The sequence below is a fragment of the Colias croceus genome, chromosome 7 (genome assembly GCF_905220415.1).
Source record: "Colias croceus chromosome 7, ilColCroc2.1".
Taxonomy (NCBI): Eukaryota; Metazoa; Arthropoda; class Insecta; order Lepidoptera; family Pieridae; genus Colias; species Colias croceus.
In genome coordinates, this window is record NC_059543.1 from 2320585 (window position 1) to 2342605 (window position 22021).

Genomic DNA, 22021 nt, shown 5'->3' on the forward strand with positions numbered 1-22021 from the left:
CTAATTATAAATATACATAAAAATTCGGTTTTCAGCAAAAAACCGATGAACGCACTAATCCTGCAGCCGGATCTTAGACTATACGTAAAAAGTCAATCTTCCTTCACAATATAAAATTAATTATATTATTTGGTAACTAAGCGTTGCCTATATTTTTCAGGCATTAGTTCCGTATACAAGAGTCGGATATATCCAACGTAATGTCTACCTCTATACCTACTAGGTTAATAGACTGTCTAAAATAGCTCACAGAGAATAGTAAATCAGTGTTTCAGACAGTTGTTTGTTCTCTAGCTTTACTCAGTTAGATTGTCATCTGTCACTGTATGTACAATTATTAAATATTTACTAACTTAACAAGTACCTATACCACAATTGATTTTTCTTTTTTTTATTGTAACCCCGGCAATGGAGCAAGCGACCCACTTGATGGTAGGTGATGGTCGCCGCCCATGACAGTTCACCGAGATTAAACTGAAATATCTTTCAGGATTTCTATGTGATAGTGCTTGTCTAGTGTTAACAGTTTTTATTAGTCCAAACTTTGAAAATGTTAATAAAATCCATAAATACTAATTATTAATTACTTAGCATAAAATATATAATGGTAAAGAACTTAATTTTAAAAGCCACAGACAATTTTCTTTTTTGACGATTTTCAACAAGAACAACGGCATTTTAAAGTAGCGCAATTTTCTTGATTACACATCAATTAAAGAAATAGGGTATGAAATTTTGCTCTAGCGTGTATTTTTTGTAAAAACTAAAAAGTTTCGACGTTATCAGTATAAATTAGATAGAGAGATAAACATCGCTGCCGGTAACACGTTGGTATCTTGTATAGAAAATGAAGGCTTTATCCGAATTTAAATCTATAGTAATATTATAAAGCTGAAGAGTTTGTTTGTTTGTTTGTTTGAACGCGCTAATCTCGGGAATTAATGGTCCGATTTGAAAAATTCTTTCGGTTTTAGATAGCCCATTTATCGAGGAAGGCTATATCATCACGCTAAGACCAACAAAAGCGGAGCAATGCGGGTGAAACCGCGGGGAGCAGCTAGTTTAGATATATACGCTATTGCTAGTAGGATGGCATTGATATTATTTAGGGAAAATTAGGTAATAATAATTAATTTTATTTTTTTATACAGTTCATAAATTGTTGTGACTGTTTTTTTAAATATACATTATTTCTATGTAACACTAAACACCTTAATTACTTTTGTATGTACATAATATTATAATTAACTATGGTAAAATTTTATAGTCGTTTTATCATGAATTGCTATTTAAAAATTTCATTTTGTTTTCATTATAAATAACTAGCGGTCCGCCCCGGCTTCGCCCGTGGTGCATATTAACGTTTTCTCTACATAAGAACCATCCTCGTACTTCAAGGAATATAATAAAAAAAGAATTATCGAAATCGGTTCAGCCGTTCTCGAGTTATGGAATTACAACGAAAAGTGGCATTGATTTTTATACAGTGGTGGTCACATAATTAAAGACACTAAGAGCATTTTATACTACCCAAGACACTTCTCTCAACATTTTTTTTTACACTACCATTGGAACTTGTTAAATAATTTTAAAATATTCAGGTATGTGTTGTCTAATGCTAAACTAAATTTTATCAACAGAACTTGTCGGTTTGTTAGATTTTATTCGGTTCATCCTTACTACTAGCAGTTTTAACCTAGCAAAGGTCTGGCCATATAATTAAAGACATTAGACTCGCTTATAAGAAATATAAAAAAAATATTATTTTAATGAGATTATTTTTACAACACAAAATACCTGACGTATTTAGTATTTACAAAACATTTGTACACTTTTCAATTATATTTGGTTGCATGTCCTTTGGCAGTAATGACGGTTTACATCTCTTGGGCATGGAAGCAACTAATTTTGTTCAAGTTGCATCACTAAATTGGTTCCATTCTTCGAAAATGTTTTGCAAAGTTAGTCGACGTTTGATGATCGCTTTGCCGCGACTTCTTTCTTTCTTGATTTCATAACTTTTCGATCGGATTTGAATCCGGACTGTGAGGGGGCCAATCCAAAACAGTTACAGATTGGTTCCTTAACAAGCACTTCACTACTTTTGCTGTGTGCTTGGGATCATTATCGTGTTGAAAAGTCCAAACAACAGGTAAATTTTCCTCTGCATAGGGCAGCATGGATTGCTCTAAAATATACTTGTACTGGAATTTATCCATGTTGCCTTCTGTCTTTTTGACAGGTCCAACACCAAGTCCAGAAAAACAGCGCCACACTTTGATATTTCCACCCCCATGTATGACTACTTTTTAGAGTATCTTGGATCCATTTCCTTGTTGAGATGGCGTCTTACATATTGTTTTCTGACAGAATTAATCATATTTATCTTAGTTTCATGCAGAAACAGCACATGTTTCCACTCTCGTTCAGTCCATTGTTCGTATTTTGTAGCAAAGTGAAATCTTGCCTGCACATTTTGTTTTTTCAAAAGTGGTACTTTCCGAGATACTCTTCAGTGCAAGTTTTCCTCACACAGTCTCCGTCTAATTGTGCTTGCAGACCCCCCTTCAAGCCTGCTGCACCATACAACTCTGAACTGTATCAGTTCCGACCCTTTAAATGGATCTTTTTAGCCAACAACACCATTTTTTAATATTTCGGCCAAGTAGTTTCACTTGGTTTTGCTTTTCTGAGTACGTTTTCGGTCGTGTGGAACATCTTGACATATTTTATCGCATTCATAACCATATCCTTGAAACAGTTTAATTACCATGGAAGTTAGAAATATTTTTTTCTTGCGGAGGAGTCGCAACTCTTGTTTTTAACCATAGTAATTGATATTAAAACTATTAAACGTATGAATTTTAATTTTAAAAGTTAAAAATAACCAAAAAAATTATAGTGTCAACGATTTATGAAATTACGCGCCAAAAGGAAGTAAAGCACAATGCTATTTCTTTTTATTTATAAAAAATTGTAACTCATTTCTTGTTGTCTTTAATTAAGTGGCCAGCTACACGTACGTTAACAAAGTTTGTGTTACATTCCCACAGAGAGCAAGTGTCGAAACTAACAAGGAATATAACTATTTTTTGTCCCTCATTTTAAAGAACATATTGTTGTATGGTTTAATAAAAATAATACTAGATTAAATACCTTTTTCAGATAATTGTACTTCCTAATGTAAATCTTTTATGGTCAATTCGGGGGTGTCTTTAATTATGTGACCACCACTGTATATTAGATTTTTAACTAAAATGCCCTCTATCTCAGATATAAAATGATAAAAATATATATTAACGTTGCGTTGTTGCTGCGTTGTTTTAAATTTTAATGAAATAACGGTATAATACACAATATTGAAATGATGAAGATTGCGCAGTGATCGCGAAAGGCGCAAAAAATTTAAAATCACTTTTAAAAGCTTTATTTTTTACTAGCTTCCGCCCGCGACTCCGTCCGCGCGGAAAAATTAAGATTTATTTTTTTTCTACGTATTTTTCCGAGATAAAAAGTATCCTATTTTATGCCCAGGATAATAAGGTATAATTATACCAAGTTTCATCGAAATCGAACCGTTAGTTTTCACGCGATGCCTGAACATACAGACAGACAGACAGACAGACAGACAGACAAAAAATTTTTTAATCACATATTTGGGTTTTGTATCGATCCAGTAACACCCCCTGCTATTTATTTTTTCAATATTTTCAATGTAGAGAATTGACCCTTCTACAGATTTATTATGTGTAATATAGATGACAACTGTTAAACCCATTATTGCTAATTCTTTAACAGACAAACAAACAATTATTAAACACTGTCACCGTTCGAATCTACCCGTAGATTAAACGCAACCGCGCGAATCGGTAAGCCATTGTTAGGGTAACTGTAAGCCTGTCACAGTTCCACTCATTTGATTCGCGACAGATACAGCTTTACAGCTTCTACCTTCTTCGGGACCATGACCTCTTCCGGTGGTTATCTTTGGTTCATAGTGTGGTGCAGTGGTGGCTCAGTGTTGAGCATCTCAGACTCCAATCGATAAGTCCGGGGTTCGAGACTAGCAGAAAATAAATTTGTTATTCAATTTATCTGCGTATGTTATAACATCACCTGCTCGAACGGTGAAGGATAGCATCGTCACAACCGACATATCGAAGAATCAAAAGTTCGACAACCTGTGCCATCCGCCAACCCACATTTGGTCAGCTTGGTGGATTATGGCCTGTACCCTCATAGGAGGCTCGTGTCCCAGGGAACGTACATGGGCTGATGATGATGATGACTGTGGTATCATCTGTGGTGATATGGGATGTGGTTTATTCTAGTCTACCTGTTTTTCGAGACCATGACCTCTTATGTTGGTAATCTGTGGCTCATACGGTTGTAATATATAATCCGTGGTTCATAAGAATATCATTTGTGGTTTATTCGTAACGGGTATGATATTTTGGAGTAATGTGTAGGATAACGGTACATTGAAGTATAATATTCATGTGCAAGCATGCGGTTTTTGATGCGTGTCTTCTTATATCTACTTTAAAATTTAAATACATTAGACACTGTTACATAGCCACCATACAAAGCTCTAAGATACAAAGACTACATACCTAAATAACAATAATCTTACGGACGATTTTTTTCGGTTAGGGTACCCCTTCCCTCTGCGCATCGTCCTATAAGGAACTTCGTTCCAAAAATTAGACATATTTTAGTGAAAACTTTTATTCTTATTTATTAAATAGTTACAATATAAGGATTAAGCTACCTACGCTTGCAGTATGCAGGCGTGATCGGAAGCTACTATGACTAACGTTCTGAATACTACAGTATGACGCAGATTGAAATACTCCTCTATCTATTAAAAATAATAGACTTTAATAGATAATTAAGGCTTTTAATGCCCGTATTTAAACTTTTTAACGTTACATAATATTTTCTCTAACGAAAGTAGTTTTACAATATTATCATCGTCAATGACTGCAAACTACAAAAAAATATTAAATTTTAACGAATGTCAAAAGCGTTATTGCTTCATACCTACATATATACAAATATTATGTAGCTAAACACTCTTATTAACCGGAAACTGTAGGTACCATTACATAAAAATTCATGTAAGTTTTACGCAATGCAGACGAGTCAATCATGACACTCATTTGGCTAACGGGTTTGATAAGCATCTGATGTTTCTCAGAAACGGTGCAGGCATTTATTATAATCTTATATGCATGAGTATTGGCAGATGTTGCCTTTTTTTGATGAAAGTTGAAAGAACATAGAATTTGGTTTACTTACATATCATTTAAATTAAGTTTACAATAGCCAAATTATCATTATTCGAAATACTTTGTAATTTTTTGAGTATGTACGAAAAATTGCCAAAAACGGAGGCTTCTCATATTTTTAATGTTTTAATAAAATGTTATTATTAAAATATGGTCGTTCATAAATTATATTCCATATATACCTACTATTCAAAATACGAACTGGTAAATTGGTAAACGCATTGATTACGCGAAAGGAAAACTATAGCAGCCATTGAAAAAATACAACAATAATAAAACCCAATAGTTGCAACCCTACACGAATTAACAATACATACCACCTCTGGAATTTGTGACACGTATTTAAGAGAAGCCATACAGAAACAAGAAGGTACAGTAATGCCATAAGAACTGGAGTAACCCACTTTTTACGTGATAAAGCTATTAAGAGAATGTTTGCGCACAGTAAAATCTTTAAGTTGGCTTTAAAATTTTAATAGCATCCGTTCAAAACAATTTCTTATTTGTAGAATACTGTTTGCGCAACTGTTATTTATTTATCTATAAACTTTAATTGCCTTCACTTAGACTTGTTCCGGATACACCAAATAAGACTTAAAAAATAGTTCTGACAATAGCTAGAACTTTGGAAGGTGGAAAACCTTAAAATTGTCAGAAATGAAACAAATTTATAATGGAACCACATGGCAGGCACAAGATTTCAAATAAAAAAAGAATTATCAAAATCTGATCACCGAAAGTTCTGATGTAACTACAGGATGTAACAAACCCGAAAAAATAGATACAATCGAACGGAGAATCTTCTCCCTTTTTGAAGCCGGTTAAAAATATACCCTCTTGAGTATTGACTCAAGCTAAGGACTCAAGAATAAGATGGATTACGGATGGTGAAATAATATTCATTAAATTTCAAAATCTTTGAAAATTGCAGTATTGAAGCATATTTGCTTCAAATAAATAAATGAACATTTAATTTTTCCCCGTTCTTATAATTAGTATGTTAAACTATGTATGTAAAATAATTTTATTTATGTTACCTAAAAACATGTACACTGTACAGTTATAAACTTTTACGAATTATCTACATGACGTTGGAACCCGTTTTTATATCCGTTGAGTGGTTTAGAGGAAAAACGTACAGACAGACACAGAGGTGCATATTTTATATGTATTTTGTATAGATTTTTAAACTAAATCTAAACTAAGTATTTATTTTATTTTATTTAGCAAACAAATGTAGATCTATACATATATAATAAATCTGTAGAAGGGTCAATTCTGTACATTGAAAATATTGAAAAATGTTACTGGATCGATACCAAACCCAAATATGTGATTAAAAAAATTTTTGTCTGTCTGTCTGTCTGTATGTATGTGAAGGCATCACGTGAAAACTAACGGTTCGATTTCGATGAAACTTGGTATAATTATACTTTATTATCCTGGGCGTAAAATAGGATACTTTTTATCCTGGAAAAATACGTAGAAAAAATTAATCTTAATTTTTCAGTTTTGTAGAACCGCGAACACACGTTGCGTAGGTATTATTATAGGCCTAGCCGTATTTGGGTCCAATAGATATTTATAAGATGTCATTGTCAGATTTACTCAAAATGGAGAAATAAACCATCCACGCGAAGACCGACATCCGCGCGGACGGAGTCGCGGGCGGAAGCTAGTATTAAATAAATAAAAACAAATCAAAATGAGTATTTATTCCGATTTCCAAACTTTCAAAGTGGCGGACTGCGGAGATATTATTTTCATATTTATTATGTAAAGAAACCAAGATAATGTGAACAAAATAAATAAAACAATAGGTATTTTATTCCGTGAACTTTTTTGTTTATTTTTATTTTAAAATACCTTTGTGATTGTGTTATATTGAACGAGAAAGTGAAAGGTATAACGTAAAATAAATATAATATTATGTATATCGACGACATTTATTTAAAACATTTACATAAACGAGCATACTATAAATATTTCTCAATGAATTTACATTCATAAAAATTAAGATAAATTTTATTACACATTTTTATTTTATAGCTATAAAGATTGTATTTAATGAGATCGGAGTCTTTTGATGTACCTAGATAATGAACATTATTTTAAACCAAACTAAAAAAGAACTTTTTTATTGGGGTCTTGCTTAAAAACTACGCACTCAAGCCTAGTATAATAATAGGTCATTGACTCAAGCCCTTTAAAATATTTATTTATTTAACCACACCATTTAACATTACAATGTGCAGGATATATAGTTGTATAGATGCGAGGTAAAGTAAAAAAGGCGACCTTATCGCTTAAAAGCGATTTCTTCCAGGCCACCTAAGGTAGAGGATAGATATATTACGTTACGTTACGTTATTTACGTTAACACTAATAATAATTACTAATAGTAATACTTAGGCATTATTATACCATTTGGAATCGAATCTTTATCAAGTTACATGGACAATATTTTTTTTAAATTTCTTATCCCAGGTAAAATCGGGCCAGGTAGCACCGTAGCAACAAGCCTCCAGTTTTATAAAAGAACATTTCGTACCAATATAAAATTTACGATATAAAAAAGGCTTTTATTATTAATTTACATCTGATCCGATAATTTAAACTATAAATGCTCGTGCACTGATAAGTGAAAACATATACAAAAGTTATGTAAAGTTTTATTACAGTACAAAGAAGCCAAATAAAATATATTGGTCCAAATATAACTTTTACAGATCTTAAAAAGTAATATACAGAATGATAAAGTTTAAAATTTGAATATAATATCTATACTAATTTTACCTATAAAGCTGAATAGTTTGTTTGTTTGAACGCGCTAATCTCGGGAACTACTTACTCGTCCGATTTGAAAAATTCTTTCGGTGTTAGAAGTATTCAATATGTAAACTAAGTACTTCTTAATAAAACATGACCAACTAAAAATTTATTACCTAATATTACTAGCTGACTCGCCAATCCGAATGATCAATGAACTGTTAATCGCGCGAAGTTTGCGTAGTCGTTAAGTTTTTTTTTTTTATATTCAAGGAACTGTTTTAATATATTTCTTTGTAAGAATCCTTCACAATGGATAAGTGTTTATAGATTAGAATAGAATTACCACCAGTTCTATACTGTGACTTAGGCCAGGGAATCTGATCAATAAAATTAGATAGTACAACGGTAACGGAGGTACTAAATATATTATAGAAATAATATCGCCTGTACGAAAAGGGTAAGAATATTAAATAACCCTTTATTTGCGAGATGCAATGTCATGTAAACTGAGATTAGAGGCAAAGCGGGTCATGTAGGTACCTACTTCGGACGTCTCTTGAGAATTAAACTTAGGAATTAAACGATTGAATATACCTAGTAGGTAACTAATTACTTAGGTACGTAACAATATTTCGTGACATAATGTTGATTAATAAAATAAAATGTTGAAAAAATAATAATTGACGAATTCAATGTAAGAACATACCTAATAATGCATAGGTCCAAGAAATAGCAGGACTGCATTTGTTTTTAAATTTTTCAAAGACTTTCCTGCTGACTGAAACATTGTGCTTAAACTTTTTATTCTTATATTAAAGCTAACTTATCTTAGAAACGTTTGTATTCTGTATCGCAATAATATAGAAACGGATTAAATCGCTTTTTAAAACTTGAATTACGAGCATCAAAAACGAACCTTGAATTTAACACCAAAATAATTTATATAGCCTATGCAAGATCTAAAACATCTGCTAGTTTTGTGAAGTTGAACAATTCTCGTGTCTTGCAAAAAGTACATGTTATAACAATACATACCTCTGTGCTTGGCCATTCAGCATGGTAACAACCTGGGCCACTATGCCCTTTACCGGGGCCTCCCGGTCCGACACTGCACTCTTTTCCATAGTCATCACAATGTTCATTTAAACACACACACTGGGTAACTTGTAACACTGATCACTTAGAGCATTCGTTGTTTTAATGCTTTTAAACTTATTATGAAGATCTATAATCTAGGTAAGATTGAAATTTGAGGAAATTTCATTCTAAGGCTAGCTATGTATTCATTGTATTTCTATAAATTGTCGGAATTAACCAAATAAAAGTGCAACAAAACAATTCGAAAGTATCAATTGATATTTTATTATTTTTATAACATTTTTATATGCAGTTTATAAAAAAGGGAAAGCGAAAGACGTGCGGGTTGAAATAAATCCCACCTCACGATCTAATATTTTCTATTCTATCACACTTTTAATGTCATTTGGATTAGTATTATTGCTTTTAAATTAACCTAGACTTACTAGTGTCTAATCTAGTTCTTCTAGTTTTTAATAAGTATGTTCATGTTCATATGCAAATATGGCTAATATAAACAAATCGTCAAATATAGCGTATCATCTGTGGTATCGTGTAAACATCGTATGATAATGTGGTGTCAATCAAACGCACTGCAAATGTATTTAACTGTACTATACTGAGCAAAAAGTGAATGAATAGTAAGCAATATCACCGGTATCGATACAGTAAGAAAATGGTAAACAGTTGTATTGGAAACATACGTAAATTTGTATTAATTTGAGCTATTTTGTAATAACTTTAATTAAGACATCTCATAAAGCTTGTAATTTTTTTGTCGTGTTTAATTAAGTATTTACCTTTAGGATCATACTAGTGTTTTTAATACCTATACAATATACATACGCGAATCAAAATTTGTACATGCATTAATAATGTACCTACGCATGCAGCAGACGTTGCATGTCTCGGGAGAAAAAAATTAAATTCAAAAATTGCACCATTCATATAATATGGTATAAATTATAATTTATAATAGTTTAATTAGTATTTGTGAATTAATTCTAGTTTACTATATATGCTCATGATGCTAGTCTATAGTATAACAATGAATCCCAAAATGTGTTTGGTAAGCGCATAACTTGAGAACGGCTGAACGGGCTGAACCGATTTCGTTAATTCTTTTTTTATTATATTCCTTGAAGTACGAGGATGGTTCTTATGTAGAGAAAACGTAAATATGTACCACGGGCGAAGCCGGGGCGGACTGCTAGTTAATTATATAATAAGTTGCGGATTAAAATGTCATCATTTAACATTTTATTGTCCCAAAGTCGTCTTGACCAATCATTAGTTACGTAGCATTTAATTTCGTTATATATTTCACACGAATTACATTATATTATTACCTTATTATTTTTTGTTACTATTGTTTTTGTTCTAAGTACTAAACAAAATCTAGGTTTATATTTTACAACATTTAATATTAAAGTTGCATTAATTATGCATTAATCTAGATTCTAGAAAAAATGCGGTTTCAAAATTTTAGGTAGTTATTTTATCCTATTGTCACAGTCTACTGTTGTTAAAATTTATATTATTTTTAAATTTATTCGTACCTACCTGTATACCTATACATATAAAAAAATCGTAGGAAAGTCAAATCTGTACATTGAACATTTTTTTTAAATAGTTGGGCGTGATCTACAATCGATTTGGAAGGCAAAAATATATTTTTTTTAATGTCTGTTTATCTGTATGTCCGGGCTAAATTCAAAAAGCACTGTATGGATTTACTTCAAAGGTACAGAGATAGCTTGAGCTCTAAGGAAGGACATAGGATAGGATTTACCCTGGAAATTCCACAGGAACGGGAACGTTTTTTGACTACGCGGGCGAAACCGTTGCCGGAAAGCTAGTAGGTAGATATTATTTATAAAAGCCAGGTATGCTAACTTTCTGTTGAGGTTTGTATTATTTCCGCAACGTTCTTTGTTAAAAGGAATACAATACATATTTTTCAAACGTGAAACTAGGTACCTATTTTGTATAGAAAAAACTCCTTTCAATCATAAATTCTACTTTCGAAACCTCATATCGAGCTTTGTTCGACTTAATGTGGCTTTTTCATAATAAAAATAACTTTTTGACATGTTACTCAATTTAGTAACATTAGTAGCGTTACATAATTGTTACATTTGATTGAACAATTTACATAATAAAGCCTTTGTGATAGATCCTATGTATAATCTTAAGATAAAATTTACATATTATTACGTAGGTTACCTACACGTTTCCGAAAACATTTATTTGTATTGTCTTCTATATAAAAATATATAAACTTAAATTTTTGTAACTAATAAAAGGTACATATTATATTTTTCTTGTAGAAATTTAAAACGAAATTTAGTAGGTAGGTAGGTAGTTTATTGTTTTGGAAAAAATAACTTGGTAAATAATAATTTCACTTAACTAATTAAAACAGTTTCATTAAACATAACAAATTGCAACACAGTTTAGTTTATTTATGAGATTTTTTGTTAAAAAAATACCGTAGCCAGCTTAGCCAGTTGGTAGGTAACTCCATAGTCCATAGAAAGGTTGACGAACCTATAATTATTTCATCGATAATAACATAATGAGATGAGGCTTGGTTCACTCTATGAACTACCGAAATATTCGAACGTTAATTGACCAAAATTAGAGGTTTCATCGCTTCAAAATTATTAAAAAAAACTTTCAAATACGTTACCGGTAAAATTAACTATAAGGTATAAGGTAGATAATTACATCTTAAAAAGTACCGTCTAAGATGATGTGCAAAAATTAAAGAACCCAATTCACTTCACTCGCTAATCATATTTTTTGCTAGGTAGATAGAGATTGGATAGTATTTATAATACCGAAAGAACAGGAAAGATATTCAATATTGCCATGGTGATTTTATTTCGACAACAGGGCAACCCCCACCTCGTTGTGTTCGAAAATACATATTATGTAAAAGATATGGCAATTATTGTAAATTGTTGTTTATAGTTTACGAATTTACAATTTTTTTATGTATTGAGCATTGATTATTTCTAGCTAGAAGTACTAGTTGTAGGTAGTACATAGAGATAATATTTTAATATCTATGATTTGAATTTCAAAATAGGGATTTAAAATTGATAAAAATGTTCTTCTTTTTAAAAAATAACAAACAATAATTGTTTTGATTTACCTATTGTTATTATTTCGTGTGTAAGTAACTATGTATATATGATTTATGTAAGTACCTAATAAATACATTTTTTTGTATGTTTGTATCATATTTTTACAGAGCGTTAATAATAGGTAATAAATTTAGAAAATATTGTTTAACCACCAGAATGCATCGTTATGTTGTTTATAAAGAAATGGTATATAAAAAGCATTAAACCGCTGTAAAAATAACTAATATACCTAACTGCAATTTCCCGTCCGATTAGGGCCCTTCTGGCCTCCTCCACTCAAGCGACAGCTCAAGCCGAGGTTCGTGGTCCCCGTCAAGGGGGGACGCCCTTGTGCATGTCGCTACCAGGGTGAACCTTCAGTTCACCCCCGCGTCCGCGTTAAAATGTAGAAGCCCTTCTGGCTAACATTGAGAAACACCACACAAAAAAAAAAAAAAAAAAAAAAAAAAAAACTGCAATTTAGTTCAATTAATCCGTCCTAGTGAGTGGCAACTATAAGCGGGTAGAATTGACGTTACATAGAACGTTGGAACCGTTCAAGCGACAATAAAATTAAAAAGGTCAAGGCATTGTACTTAAGAAAGGGAACATCCACAAATAAATGCCATTGCACGAAGGAATCTCTGCTTGCACGTGTTCCTTTCTACCGTACAGCTGTTAACATTTTTTGTCAATAAAAGAATGCGTTCAGCAATGTTCGAAATACAACGGATATTTAGCGGAAACATTATCTTATCAATACATTGATTGTTTTATACACATGTCATCGAACTGTAGCACTGCAACGCGAAACAATTAATATAATTAGGAACACACGTGCACTTAAAACTTACGTCGAATGGAATACAATAGCCGGCTTTCGGAATTTTTTTTTGCGTACGATACGTACGCTCGCGTGCGCGTCACTTTGCAAACTAAAGTTAGTTCGACTTAAGCGCTTCGCGGCAATCGTGAGCGCATCTCAGCAGCTGCGTGGTGCAAGGACCTTTCGACACTACCAAGACCAAGAATCACCGCAAAACGTACCTTGAAAATTGCAACTCTTTCGTAAACTATTGGTCATTATTTGGTAATGGTTAATTGATTTTTATTGATTGGAATAAGAAACTACGGCTAATTGCAGTTTTAAGGTTGGTTCGTGTAAAACGAACTTGGAACTTTACAGTCTGTTGGTTTAAATTTTAACGAAAGTTTTCAAATACCTAACAAATATTAATTACAGTCTATACAGATGCCTAAAATATCGAGTTAATTAAAAGATACGAAATTATTATTAATTAAATCTTTAATCCCCATACCCATAGATAGGAAGAAAAGATAACAAAACCTGAATCAAACTTACAATTAAAATTTATATACAAAAATAGAATATATTTTCAACAATAATTTCACCTCATTAGAATGCAAAGACTGAAACCGTACAACTACCAAGATAAATGCAAGTAAAAGCTTATGCATTATAGATTATTTATAACGTGGGGCCTTGATTGGCCTCTTATATGGCCTTAAATCTATTGTTTCACGTAATCCATTGTGTCTCAGTTAGTGAAGCAGTGAACCCCATAATTAAGAGTATTATCTACTTACTTATAATTACAATGAAATTTCAGCTAATTTTCTTTACAAAGAAGGTTAGCGGAACTGATAATAATTAATTAGATACCTAAGTATTTTGTAGTCTTTGGTATAGTAATAACTTAATACTTAGGTATATATTATACATATTTAAGTATGTACCTATATGAAATATTAATAATTTTGTTTTTTTTTCATGCATTATCACGTAAAGACAACCTTGATCCAAAATATTTTTTTCATAATGTTCTTACTTAAAAATTTGATTACTTTTAGTACAGATAATTAATATTATAATAGATACTATACATCAAGTAGGATAGTAATATCAAGCAGTAGGTAGAGACTACGTAGTGCAGTATATTAATTATAACTCAAGTGTACAAACTTCTAAGTTTCGACTAAAATATATTGTACCTTAGTGAATAATTCTGTAAACATGTCTATCCCACACAATAACCATATAAAGCTTATGTCAGCATCTCTAGACCTTGGGAAGTAACGGACAATCTAACCTTTGATGCTATCTTTGAGCTTTTAAAGAATAAAGACGTGTTAAAAGATTTGTTTCCCCTTAACTATATCTATTTATTAATTAATTTATTTATAAATATTTGGGAAAAACAGTCATTATATTTGAAAAGTATCAAATACAAACTAGGTACTTAACTACATATACCTAATAGGTACTTTGTGGAACGCATTTTCTCGAATAAATTACGTCAAAGGTTTAAACATCTTATTCGTTGATTTTGTGAATGTAGGTTAATTAAATACAGAGATAAAATCGCTATCTTGTTTTAAAAGGTGTTAGAATTTATGTCTATTATGTATACGATGAGACATCGAAAGAAATTCGTGATTTATTTGAAGATAACAAATCAATTACCTAACAAAGATATCTTTCAAAATCACACTTTCAAAATAAGTTTTACGCTGGGCTATGTTTTATGGATTTAACAAAGGTCTAAGATCGTTTTTTTTTTATAAATTCTGTTATAATAATACAATAATATAATAATTGATATTTTATAAGTTGTCGTTAATAATACTACTTATCAACATCTGCATCGTTGAAAAGTTTGCAAAAACAGGAACGAAGAAATTTTTAAAGAAAGTTGCATTTTATTGCAGACATGCAAACTGAGTGTTAATAGGTATTTCAGGCAAATAAGGTTTATATGTTTTCTGTTTAAATTACCACATATGGCGTTGAGATTGTGTGCAAAAGTAAAAATGGTATAGTTACCTAACTACCTACTTTTTATTTTAATATTGCATATTATTTTTGAAATATTGAAAAGAAAATTGTTCTTCATATAAAATCTATATGATTACATTTCTGTACATTTCTGATTACTGTACCAAAAAGGTCGAAAACTACTTATTTCGATAATTCCTTCAACAAATATCAACATAAAAAAAACCCACCCAAATTAAACACCATTTAAAAATTAAAAACAAAACAAACAACGGAATGTGAATGTGATTCTTCAACTCGTCTATAACAATGCTCATTATTACAGATAATGTTTGTAAACATGTCACTTATGAGTTATTATTCTGTGTTTGTGGACTGTGTTAGAGGAAATATCACTTAAATCATAATTGCTTTTGTTAGTAACTATCTAGACATTTATACATTGTAATTCCTGTGTTAAATGGTGAAATAAAGCTTTTTTTTTAATGCTATAAATATTTTAGAAGTGCATATGTCGTGGTCATATCGTAGATTTGATCATTTCATGATATGAGTGGCCATTTCACGAAATGGTCGCATATCGTGAAATGGCCAATTTAGTTTGGCCACATCATGATGTGGTTTGGGCAGATCAATGATAAGAAATCATTTCACGATATGGCCAATTAACGCACGGTTTTTTCATGAAATGATCAAAATTATTTGATCATATCGTAAAATAGTTACATTAATCGTTGGTAGAGGCGCTGCAAGCTCTGTGTTTATGTGATAAGATGGCGGCCGCTGGCGAAAATTAAATTGTTCGCAGTTAAAAACTTCATAATTCGTTTAATAACAATATTATGAAGAAAGTCATAGCAAAGAATTTACGACGAAGAGGTACGAGTACTATGGAAAATGTGGATATCTTATATGTATTTAAGAAAAAATGCGACTTAAATAAAATAATTTAAGAAACTACTACTATATTATTATAATTGTTTGTTTTTTAAAAAGCGATCCGCTTCTGGCACTCGCCGGCCGCTGCCGCGGCACGCTCGCTTTGCTCGCTCGGCTCGTGCGTTGTTTATCAAAGTCTAACCTAACCTAACCTAACTGTTTTCTATTGCAAAAACGATTCGCTTCTGGCATTCGCCGGCCGCTGCCGCGGCACTAACTTAAATGACATTAAACAAGTTTTTAGAATATAGTTATTCTGAATTTTTTAAATATTTTATGGACTCTTTATATTTTATACGATCTGGCCAAACGTGGATGACCAAATCGTGAAACGTTGACGATTTAACGATCTGATCAAACTATGTTGGCCATTTCACGATATGCGACCATTTCGTGAAATGGCCACTCATATCATGAAATGATCAAATCTACGATATGACCACGACACATATATTATCATGCATGTGTGCACTGTGTATATAATATAGGTACATGAAACAATTCAATTTGATTATTACTTTAGGCCGAAACCACACGACTATTTGAATAAGATTAAAAAAAACTGTCTATTAATAGTTTACGTTATATACTTATTAAAAATGAATTATTTCCATCGTTGTTTTAAATTTTAATTAAATAGTAACTACGGAGTTTCTTGCCGGTTCATCTCCGTAGAAACGATTCCGTGGTAATTGGTAAAACTATGTTATGTCGATTCAAAAGTGCTTCTAGGAGAAGTCTAATATAATATTAATAAAGAAAGGTTTGAGTTTTAACATTTCAATTATTTACCTAATAAGTATTTTGCTGAAGGAAGAAACATACTTATTCTGTTTATATGAAAATTGGTGTCTCACAGTAAATTCTGTGATATTTTCATCAAAGTACCTATATTCAAACTAGGGATTAATGCTATCGATACAATCGTGTATGTTTACATTCGTTATCAGCGCGATACAATATAATCTACGTATTGAGTTTGAGATAAAATTCTAACAAAGGGTTTCGATAAACATTTTATGGTACCAAGGCATATTTTGTATATATGATAAATTAAGAATACCTAGGTATGTTGTGATTCTGATGTTGAAGATATCTAATTTATTATAGTTCAGTTTTAGGAAAATTGTTAATTCAATTAAATTTTAGTGCAGAAAATATTCGAATTGTCTCCATAATGCTATACATGTTACAGTCAAAACCCTTAACCAGTCAATAACCTACATTTAAAATCTCGGAAAAGTACGTTGCGTACGTGACCGAATCAGGTTCTCTCCTCAAATACTTAAAGAACAAATCTTTGTGATGACAGATGAAGCATATCGCTTGGTAGATATAGAAGAGGCCGCTTCCACTCCTCAAGTAAATGAAGAACAAATTCTTAAGATAGAGCAAATCCTTTGGTACCTATAAAAGAGATCACTATCCTGAAAAACAAACATAATAATATCACTTACCCAATATTACTCAAACTGGCTGTACTCCCACTGGATTCACCTCCCGCGGCCATAGCAGCGAGCTGGCGGTCGAGTAAACTATTCCGTTCCAACAGCTGGCTCCACTGGCGCACAGCTGCTGTGGACGACGACAGCTCTTGGCGGAGCTGCTTCTCGTCCAGGGAGTTTAGCCCACTACGGAGCGAACTATCCAACCTGATGGAAAGTGTTTTATTGATAGATAGATGCGAAAAACAGCTGGGAACGATATGGGATATGTCAAGTTCTGGATAGGATAATGATAGTGTTCCGTTCCAGCAGTTGGCTCCACAAAGTATCCATTGCATAAGGTATGATTTTGGAAAACGATGGAAAAACTTTAATTCGGAAAATCCCTTATTTGAAACTTTTCAAAGATGGATGGAATTATAGATAGATTAAAAACGATTTTTTATTCTATCGAGTAATAATGCCAAGCTCTTGCCGGAGGTGCTCTCTAATCAGGAAGTTTAACCCAGAGAGAGAACCGTTCAAGCTGATATGTGTATACTTATGATGTTAACTTAGAAAATTATGAAGTTATTTGCAGTTTAGCCGCTGCGCAGTAGAGTTTTCAATTTAATGTAACAGAAAAGATGTTGAACAATTTTAGGTGATAATTAGTACTTTGTATGGTAGGATGGAAGAATGGTTAATAATTTCAGGCAAAAACGGTAGAAGAGTTATTTGATTGTTAAGAACCGCAAAGAAATATCACAAAATATAGCTGATTAAATCAAATGTATCACTGACATGAACGAATTCCTTTTGTTAATAAAGAACAACCTAAATCCATACTCAATACATATCTGACATTAGTCACCTGATTAGTCTCAATGTTTTCAATATTTTGGCAAACCAACATTCTAATTTAATTTTATCTGGAAAAAACCGGCCAAGTGCGAGTCGGGCTCGCGCACAAAGGGTTCCGTAGCAGCAAATATAATAAACTTATTATGTCAATTTATACACCTGGTGAATGGAGCCTAAACTCTCCCGATATTTTGCCTTGTACTTTTATGTATGAATATTAATTTTATATATGTATTTATAAATATTCCGTGCTATAGGCGTGCCCAAATCGGCTTGTGATAACTGAATAAAGAAGTATATACACCAGCTTCACAATTAAAATTACCAAATATATTATCCAGGTGAGTTTCACCTCTAGTGGTTATACAATTTTGGAGAAGAGGTGTATATCCCGCATTCTGCATAAATTTATGTATGTAGTTTTGTTTGAGGAAATCTTCGTTAAAATCTCCAAAAATTAGTGTAGGCATAGAATGTTCAGAATACATGACTCCGATAGATACGGAAACAAGGCTTTTACATATATTTTTTGCGATTTTCCTAGAACACCAACAAGACTATCGTACACACGCAGTATTCCATTAATGTAATAAATACAACTCCAGTGCCCCACTAATCCCACGTCACCGTCATAAATTACTTGAAGGTGCGTCTCATTTTTAGGTACAGGTTCAATCAGTTCAGGGTGTTGAAATAATTCTAGCTCACGCGGTCTAAATGATGTGCACCGAAGTAACTTTTCATGAAATGCGCGAACCACATCATCTTCGATATAGTTATTATAATTCAGAATGTAGGAAAACGTATTATCTAAAGTATCCATTGTTAGATGATATACAATAAGCTTTAGAAATTTTAAAAACCTGCTACGAAACACTAAAATTTGCACCAAAAACAAATGAATTTATATTATTGGGGGATTTATTAGTACGTGACCGGTTTAATAGCACCTATTAAACCAGTATACCTACTTACTTATTTTTTATAATAGGTACAATTCAATATTAATAAATGGGAACGATGAAATTCTCTTAGCGCGCACAAGTGACAACGACGTCTGCCCTCACGTGTCTGCCCGTTCGGGTCGACGCGGTTAGCTATCTTATCCCCGCCCCCGCGCGAGACCAAGCCCCGCAACTCACGCGCTGCAGCGCAGCGAGCGACCGATCTTCTTGAATCGATGTAATAATAATAATCTATAGGATTAACGCGTTTTAAAAATATTGGTTCGATGGATATGTTTAACCTATTATTACTCAACAATCACATTTGTAATATTAAACTTTATCAAATGCACAATGTATTTAAGGTACATTACTGGATAAGGATTAATGGCGTATTGCTTGAATAAGCTAATATTTCTCGTAAAAAGTACCTACATTATAAAGATTTTATATCATCGCGGATTTTTAAAGGTGTACAATACTGTAGTATATTTTTTGATCTATCTTATAAGGTTCAGCCATCGTTTTCAGTGTAAGCACAATAACTTAACCAAAATTACAGTTAAATCAACCTATCTCAAAAACTATAAGAGATACTTTGATCAAACCAAAAATCGTTGAAAGAGTTAATTAGCATGCATCACCTCTATTTTTTTTAGAATTTTATACCCCGTAGTTATAAAAATAGAGGGGGGGGGACATACTTTTTACGACTTTGAGAGCTGATATCTCAAAAACCGTTCACTTTAAGAAAAATGTTTTTTAGAAAACTTTATATCATTTTAAAAGACCTTTCCATTGATACCCCACACGGGTATGTACATCGAAAAAAAAAATTTCATCCCTCAGTTACATGTATGGGGGGCCCCACCCCCAATTCTTTTTTTTACTATTTAGTGTCATATTTTTGTAGCGGTTCATACAACACATATTCCCATCAAATTTCATCACTGTAGTACTTATAGTTTCCGAGTAAATCGGCTGTGACAGACGGACAGACGGACAGACGGACAGACGGACATGACGAAACTATAAGGGTTCCGTTTTTGCCATTTTGGCTACGGAACCCTAAAAAACGTATTTGGCGATTTTATTGGCATGATTAACATAAAGTTACCTACGCCAATAACTATTTTTTGTACCTCGTTTTCTTTAAATAATCTAATATATATTATAAAGGCGAAAGTTTGTAAGTATGGATGTATGGATGTTTGTTACTCTTTCACGTAAAAACTACTGAACCGATTACAATGAAATTTAGCACACATATAGAGGGTAACTTGGATTAACACATAGGATAGTTTTTATCCCGAAAATCCCACGGGAACGGGAACTAAGCGGGTTTTCCTTGCAAACGCGGGCGAAGCCGCGGGCGAAAATCTAGTACTTAACTAATTGTGATGAAGATTGGTCGACGGTCGTACCAGAAACCTTCGTGAGTTCAAGCACAGTTCAAGCACAACACTTTCATTTTCTTTTGACACTAGATGTTATGATCAAATGCATAGTTTACGATTTCATAGAGAACAGTTGGACATACATATATTTTAATATTGCGGGCAAAAGCTCCTACCTTCTTCTTATATCCATCATCACTGCCATGTGGTATGTAAATTCATTAATTAGTTTTCGCGTGAAAGAGTAGAGAAGTGTTATTTTTAATTATCTTAAATCATTGTGATATACATATGGAGACGACACTGCCTACATCACTTATGTTCCGCTCAACATACGCCATATGGCGTAACTGCACGCTCATTTTTTATTTGTTTTAAAGTGAAACGCATCAAATATGCCTTCGTGTGTGTTACGATATTGCACAAATAATACAAATAATACGGAAAAGTGCAAAGGAATAACTTTAATCGGTAAGTACCTAACTAGATAATAATTTTTAAAACTTAGTTAGAGCAAAAAAATGGCGCACAGATTTTGTTCGTGGTGTCTCCTCCATACGAAGTAATATTATCTCAATGTATTAAATACTAACCGTTCGATATAATCATCAACGCTCTGCAGGCTGGTGATGGACTGCGCCAGGTCGTTGTCCATCATCAGGTCGTCTGATGCTAAACTGGATAAAGTGTCCAGTGATGCTGTTCTCTCTGCCGGATTTCTAGCGCCATTCACTATGGGATAGCGAATAGTTTCATTATTCGAGTGTTAGCTAAGATCTTTTAAATAAAGTTTGAATCATTATTGCACGTGATAGCTCAAAATAAAAGATACATAATCCTATAGAGTCGAGTTCGATAATACCTACAAGGTAATTTTTTTCTAATAACACTTTTATCGAATATTCTATTCATTTTATAATTGAAAGGTCTTGCAAATATTGCCAGAATGTATTTAAAAATGTCTACATAACAATTTATAAATTATTATATTGGTACATAAAAATTCACAAAAAATATAATAATTTGAAATATTTATTACGAAGAATTATTTAACAATCTATTCGATCCCAATTAAAAAAGATATTGATAAAAATTAACATTTTTACTAACTTTTAGGACTTCTCCTTGCTAATGGACTAGACATTAAGTGCTCCTTTGATCTTCTTAACTGTTTGCCGACGTCTGAATCCGCTCGCTTCACTGTGGGACTTCCGTGGGTATTTTCTGGTAATAATTATTGGGAATTAATTATTGATTAAGGAGATAAATAATTTATAAATAAAAGTATCAGAGAGATATGCATTGGCACTTGCCAATGCATAACACTTGTTAGTAGTTTTGTATTAAAATATGTATAGACCCGATGGTCTTAAAGAAATTAAGTC

General features: G+C 32.3%; 1 protein-coding gene across 7 annotated transcripts in view; it reads right to left on the reverse strand.

Annotated features, from left to right (window-relative positions):
* The window catches only part of LOC123693413, a 98890-nt gene that overhangs the window by 23199 nt on the left and 53670 nt on the right, over positions 1 to 22021 (reverse strand). For all 7 annotated transcript variants that reach the window (XR_006751683.1, XM_045638495.1, XM_045638497.1 and 4 more), the window contains 3 exons: positions 21747 to 21860; positions 21230 to 21368; positions 17465 to 17659 (listed from right to left, as the gene is read on the reverse strand). Coding sequence is in view for 6 of the 7 variants with exons in the window: in XM_045638495.1 (XP_045494451.1) it covers positions 17465 to 17659; positions 21230 to 21368; positions 21747 to 21860 (448 nt within the window). In the remaining variant the exon portion in view is untranslated. The remainder of the gene's footprint in view (positions 1 to 17464; positions 17660 to 21229; positions 21369 to 21746; positions 21861 to 22021) is intronic.